The following is a 7,494-nucleotide window of genomic DNA, read 5'->3' as shown; positions in this document are numbered from 1 at the left end:
CGGATATCTGACAAATGGTTATGTGTGGTGTGTGCTTGAAGAAGCATTGCCATATATAAAGGAGTACACCTTGGAACCCACTTGTCCTTCATACGTTTCAATGTTTTGGTGCTATTCTAAAACTAAACGGACTTCTTTCTCCGTTTGTGAAATGTCTAATTTAAACATTTTGCTAATCATCAAAGGAAGAAGTATTTTCTACCAACTATGTGATTGTACACAAGACTGAAGGAAATTCACCGCTATTCAATAGACAAACATTTGACTACAATGACATAAAATTAGGGAAAAGACATAGAAATAAAATAAATGATTGGAGTGTGTCTTTGCATGAGCAAGATACAAACGTTATCAGAGAGTGGCCGTCTTTCCTAATTAATTGGCGTAGGTTATTTCTAGATGTATCTATTCGGTTTGACAACATATGGGACAATGCAATATTGTTATAAATGATTTAGTCAGAAGCTGTACATTTTTCACTGAATTTAATAATTGCAATCATACTTGTTGAAAGGTTAGAATTTGTAATCAATTTTTAGTATGTTCTAAGTTATGATACGTATTTGGAGACAAGCGTTACATGCAATATACGTTACACAATACTGCACAAAGTCCTAGGAAATGTGTTTTAACATTCTAGAGTTACTGAGAGTCTGTATTGTAATTAAAAGTGCCCAAAACGTACAGAACAGACAATGAATTCTCTATATATCATCATAACTGAATAATAGCATGTAGTTGGAAATATTATTATTGTACACGTCACCGGGTCATGTATGCATATCTACTCGTTTTAAATTAAATATAGATTGATCTTTGAAAATTTAGCACTAATTTCTGTTAACCAAAGTCTATTCAATCCTGATTATTGGATCCTCTACACCTTAACTGTCACGAAAAACTTCCAGACGAAAATGATCTATCGCTATGGACTTTTACAATGGTAGCCATGCACTAAAGTTGGGTCGAAATAAGAGCGCGTCGAGTGGAATCGTCACAATAGAGGGTAGTACGAATTTGTTTATCAATATGTAAAGTTTTCATTGTGACATCACAGCGCGCGACATTCAGTCCGTACTTTAACACTGATTTTGCCATTAGCACCTCTCTGGGCGTCTGAATAATGACCTTCCAAAGGAATATATACAAATGAAGTGAATACTTGCCACGTAAAGGTATGTAGAATCAAATTCCAAAATCTGATACCCATTACTGAAATAGTCGGATTTGAATGCCTGCATGACCTATGTGACTTGGATTATAGTGGATATATTTCTTGCTACCAATTCTGCGTATTATGAAAGGCATCAATCATTAGCTTCTTTTGATTGCCTAAACGTTGTAATTTTTTTATGTTATAAGTTTACCAAAAAAATCACACTCCCACATAGTATATCAACGAGTAAATAATAAATAAATTTGCACATATGAATTCAAAGTATTCAGTTTCAGAAGCCACATACAAGATAAGATTCTTTATTTCAGACTACATAGTCCATACTTCTGAATGAAATTATATAGATATAACATAAAATTATTTTAAACTTCAAAGGTCATAAATATTTATGTACAAGGATAGACAAATCTGCAATAATGGACTCTGCCCTGTATTGTTAAGAATGAAAATACGTAGGCATTTAAAGAGTAATTTGTTCCATCTAGTTATCATACGAGAATTTAAATGAATGTCATAGTTGCACAGAGATTTCAATATACAGTTCTTGCTATCAAATGTTCTTCTCATTATTGAGAACACTTGCTTTTTCATTACTTCATCAAAACTGGATACGTTCTAACTTACAAACATGATGGAGACTTAATAGAAAACAAAGACTATTATTATAACCAATAACTAGGTTTCTTTCCATACATTTAATAAAGTTCGTCTACAGAAGAGTATAAAACAATTCTGCAACAATTATATTTAATAATCTAATTTTGAAATTCAATGAACAGGTCCTAAATTTACGTAGAATGATGTTTGTTCGAGTACACACAAATCTGAGGTGTCTCATCATGTCTTCATCATTTTACCGATCGGATTTTAAAACGTGACACAAATACGTACGACTGGTGACATAAGTAAGATCATGGCCTTAAAATGTACAGGAGAGAACATGGTAGCTTGATAAAAAGTTGACTGAAGGACCGTGCATACCAATTTTTGTGTATTAAAGATGACATACTTTTCAAGTGCGTATTGTTCACATATATTAAAAATTTTTCTTAACCTGTGGAAAAAGGACTTATCAATCACATATCATCAGCAAAACTAAAGTTGTTAAGAAATTACACATTAGGCGGCAAATGTAAAACTTGACATTGAACCAGTTTACGACTTAACGCGTCTATGCATATATTAAATAACAAAGGGAAAGAACACCTCCCTGACTCACCCTGTTGGTTAAACTGAAAGAGCTGGAAATTACACTTCCAGAGCGCACATAGTACAACTGTTTGTCATACCAGTTAAGGTATAACGGTACCAATTGCGCAAGTCCAGGTGGGCGGAGCTTAAGGTGTATGGAACATTGTATTCAGAATTAAAGAACAAAACATGCTGTGATTGGTGCATTATGTAAGACTTGTACTTTCTGTTTGGCTTAAAGAAAAGTTGAGCCTCTTGGCAACATGTGAGTTTGTGTTAATTTCTATCTAGATCATATTTTGTATTTTTTATGATTTTTTTAAAATATGGTACACATGACTGAAAATGTGCTTGTTGTGACTAGATAACTCTTACCCCTGTCTAGTTCCAGTAGAGTTATCTCTCTTAAATGCAATGGAGTACCTGGTTATGTCATTGTCAAATTGACAATCTAGCATTGTTCTATATGACAGCATGTGACATGCATGCCCAAGTAGGACAGAAAGTATATTTATTTCACAAAACATTAGCATTGAGGTATATGGAAAAACAATTGGTACCGTGATACCTTAACTAAAGTATGAACTATGTAGACAATTCTCTGAATACCATGTAAGTTTTGAAAGAGTGTCCAATGACTGACGCATCAAATGCCTTAATAGCGTCTAAAAAGCAAACAGACACTGGCTGCCATGTTCAACATAATAGCTGACAGTTTCCTTAAAGGCACAGAGGCATAAATCCGTTGAAAGATGCCTTTTGAAACTAAACTGATTATCTGAAATTGCAAATTCACGTCATTGTATTTTTAAATAATTGTCGTAAAAGGCGTAGGTCTGTAGTTATGTTTGTCCGTCGGGTTATCAATGTTTGCTTTTCAGTAGCGGTTTAACTGCAACTTTTGTGAAATCATCTGGAACAAAGATATCTACAAACATACAATCAAATGAAATCATCAAACGAACATATGGTATAGTATATGAAAATTTTAAATGTTCCACATATTAAAAAATCTGATCCTGGACATTTATCTCGTTTTTGTCTTGCTATTGCACGTTGGATCTCAGATAGTGTGCTTACCTCAGTATAAGTAGATGGGGTATAGATTACTGAAAGAACACACTTCTTATTCGAATAACTTATTTTAACAAAGTTGATGAACACCTACATTTGATTTTATTGTGGGTTTTTTTCAGTCACCGTATTTATAACAGTTCTGAACTCCAGTGATTTGTTACCAAAAATGATCTTAAAACGCATAAATGCATCAGCTTACCAGGTTGAATATAATTCATTTGTAAACTAAAAATCGTTTAATTGGATTGAAAACGTTGCTCATTACGTTTTAAATAACGCTTACCTATTATAAACAGTATATAATATATGGCTTGTTGTGTTTTGTTCTGTACTGACAAAAACTCTGAAATAAAGGTCGACATTGAAGTGCACCAAATTAATTTAATTTAAATATTTCGTAATATTACTAATCTGGATCATTTCGTTGTTACATCCATATAAAGCATCACAAATACAACATATTGGTTCTTGACTACTTCAATCGCTGTTCCATATATTATTAATATATACTACCTTTAAAAGTACTTGAATTGAGCGCATGTTTTTCATGAATGATCAGTCAATAGTTCTGACAGTTAAAGGACTTATTATTCAAATTTTACCTCAAAAGATGTTATACTAAAGATGACTTCTAAAATGACACCATAACTCATTCTGTGCTGAAAGGGTCTCTCGACTCAGTTTTTCTTTGATTGTACTCTTGTATCAACATTTTCAACATCCTAAGACGAATTTCCTTTTGGACGGCCTTATCACTGTGGGATAGTGCTATCTCCAGCACACGTGGAAGAGTCGCAATCACTACAATGAAAAGCACGTACATGACCTCACTAATATCTTCGGCCATTCCGTTTGTATCCATAGAAAGCCTCACGGTACCGATTACAAGCAGAACCATGAGTCCAGTTCTAAAGACTGCATGGAAAACGGTTATGTGCACAGGCTTACACTTTCGGACGACAAAGGTGAAGAGGCTTCGAGAAATTCCCGGAATGTGATTTTCATAGCGAACGTTCGTCCTGACTCGAGCATTTTCAGGATCACGAGCGATTTTTCTGTGCACATCTGTCAAATTTATACTTGTATCGTCTCTTAGCAGGGGAGATATGGTTATGTCACCGAGCCCCTCATTCAGTACTGATGATTTGTGTAGTTTATGAAGATTGTGCTCCAGATCTTGATTGGTGCAGACTTCAACCATGTCAGATAGTAACTCGTTGTAAACATCCCCAATGCCTTTCAGAAGCTTACCTATATAATAGATAAGAGCTCCTCCGAGAAATAAGTAACCAAATGATGTGGATGGAAACAAGACCCGTGCATAGAAAAGAAAAACAATTATTTCGCCGACAAATGAGAAACTCGCGAGGAATATTGCAAAGAATCCATACACAAAGCAGACAAATGGTGGTCCAATTATAGTATAGACTGCAATTCGCAAGATGATTCGGAGAGAAGATGGCATATTTATTAAACTTCGTGCTTCAATGTATGTCGTTGCTCTAGAGACGAATCCACTTATCACCACAAGAAAAAACCAGATTATAGGGATGCTGTAATAAATCAAACAAAAACAAATTTCCAGTGATCCAAAACATAAATATAAAGGAACCATGACACAAGATATTATGATACAGACTGGCTTAGGTAGGTGCTTAATTAGAAACTGAAGGTGACATTGGATCCTTCTACAGACTGTACGAAATGCATCAAGCCAGAAACCTGGCATCATAATAATATAAAAACGAGCCAAAATTAACATTGAAAGCCTTTTGTAACCATGATAAATGTTTACTGGAATCATCGATATTTCCTCTATACGTTCCGTGCATAAAAATAGGGGAGACAATCCAGCATATTTTGAATCAAGTGATCCTTCCTGAAGAACATGTTCAAGACACCGTGGAATTAGGAGAAACATGAAACCAGTAATGTAGTACATGCATAGTAAGATGTAAGGTCCTCCAAGCATAGGAACAAAGAGCCGTTTGCTTTTCTCCATTCCACCCAACATACTCAAGAAGCCCATTGGAACGCCATGATCAATTAGGTCCAATGTTATATCGCCTTTATATATGATATGGAGGAGGAACTGCAAACAAATAAGAGCGGGGCTGAATAGGATGCAAAGTGCTCGTCGTAAACGTGAAACTGCTAATGGGTGTTTCCAGCCCAAGTCGCACAAGCCACATAAAAGGTTTGTGAAGGAAATAGGAGCATTTCCATCAAGATATATCCATTGTCTTTTATCCGAATCTTCCAATTCCTCATAACCATTCTCTGCTGGAATATCTCGTCCAGCTGCCGCCATTGCGTCGCCCCAGCGACAGAGAATCAAGGGGCAGTAGCAAAAGAGAACCAATCCAACTACATAAGGCCAAAGTGTGATTTCACGCCAGTTGTCATTCATTTTCTCTGGACAAGAAACCTCGACTGATCCAGTTGAGTAATTAAATGAAGAATTGCAGCAGATGTATCCGATGAAATCAGCTGGGTAATTGAAGTACATTGCAAATGTATATGCTAAAGTATCTTTGACACCTGGTATTTCTGCCAAATAACACCAGGAACTGTAATTATAGCTATCATGATACTGACTGAAATATGTTTGTGTCATATTATTTAATGCAGTAGCTATAGCCAAGGACGCGTTCTGATATCCTAAAGGAATTGTACAATTCGACGGTGTAACGTTGATATAGACAGAAAGTTCCCAACCGAGGCACTTTGTGCATAGAAGACCAAATGAAAGTATCGGAAAATCAACTGGCCAGTTGAGGTAGGGGATATCACTCATTGGCCGGTGATAGGTCCAAACCCATTTGAATGGCCTAATGACAGTTGGTAGTGCATGTATGACGGTAGTATCGTTGAATACCAAAGTATAGTGTGTGAATTTAGGCTGAAGTACTCCTATCCAGTGCTCCAAAAATTTACTAGAGAAACATTCAACTTGCATCGTACAAATGGAAGCATGTGGCTGTGTAAGAGCTTTGGTAAATTTGTCTCTCTTTGTACCTCTATCATTCTGTCCCCAAATGAAGCTTGAATTTATAACAACACAAATAACAAGAATCAACGCAGGCATCGTTTCAAGGCAATGTGCATTCATATATTTGCACTTTTATGTACACTGCACATAGGATATGTACTTCCAGATGCTTGATTATGGTCGGTTATATGATGTTCATTTATAGTTAAAGTCGTACATCGATATGTCGATTCAGTTCAGTCATGTGCCAGATGGTAACTCATGCGAATGAAGAAGACTGAAAAGAACACATATTGTTGAATGTAAAATAGCTGAGGATGTGTCAACTGTCTGATAAAAGGGATGGATGTTTGTGTTTGTGGGTACACGAGAGAGAGAGAGAGAGAGAGAGAGAGAGAGAGAGAGAGAGAGACTTTACCAGGAAATGAAACGTTGTCTCGTTTAATTGTTGTGCAAGCGGATGAACGTTACATAATTCAGTGTACTGTGCAAATGTACGTTCTGCTCTATGATTTAATATTTTTATAGCACCTGCCTTGCTTTGTGTTGACGCTTTATATCAGTCATCCCAAATTACTTGATTTATATTCACTGGATTTTGTTAACAGCTATTATTAACAGGTTGGTCGAATTGCAATACATTTTAGGTTGAAAGAGAGTTTCAAGTAGGTGACAAAAAGTTAGGTTACCGATAACACGGTCGCTGAAACACGTATTGCATTTAACTTACCATGGCTGATAATTCTTGTTTATTATTAGCGCCAAAACTTGAGATATCTTGCATTAATCGCCATTTTTATTACAATGTTACCAATTACAAAAAGGTCCACTCACAGGATTAATTATAAATAAAAGACCACTCACAGAATCAATTATAAATAAAAGTCCGCTCACAGAAATAACCTTTTCCGTTTGCATATGTCAAATTAAATGGTAGCCACTTCCTTTCACTGGATGTAATTTTATTTAATAGTGTAGTGAAATTAAGAAGGTTATACATCTAGAGACGTATATAGTTAACCAATAGAAGCATGTGATGTACCAAGAAGAACGTATA

The 7,494-nt window shown here is 35.5% G+C and overlaps 1 protein-coding gene across 1 annotated transcript; it reads right to left on the bottom strand.

Annotated features, from left to right (window-relative positions):
- Positions 1-1,445: 1,445 nt before the first annotated feature.
- LOC149798673 (uncharacterized) lies at positions 1,446-6,742 on the bottom strand. Its single transcript, XM_089956962.1, has one exon. It carries the CDS (start codon positions 6,555-6,557, stop codon positions 4,095-4,097), a length of 2,463 nt encoding a protein of 820 aa, XP_089813088.1. The 5' UTR covers positions 6,558-6,742; the 3' UTR covers positions 1,446-4,094.
- Positions 6,743-7,494: the final 752 nt, after the last annotated feature.

The sequence above is a fragment of the Sinohyriopsis cumingii genome, chromosome 5, assembly GCF_028554795.1.
Source record: "Sinohyriopsis cumingii isolate HCF-2022 chromosome 5, ASM2855479v2, whole genome shotgun sequence".
NCBI classification, from domain to species: Eukaryota; Metazoa; Mollusca; class Bivalvia; order Unionida; family Unionidae; genus Sinohyriopsis; species Sinohyriopsis cumingii.
This window is presented reverse-complemented; position numbering and strand designations above follow the sequence as displayed.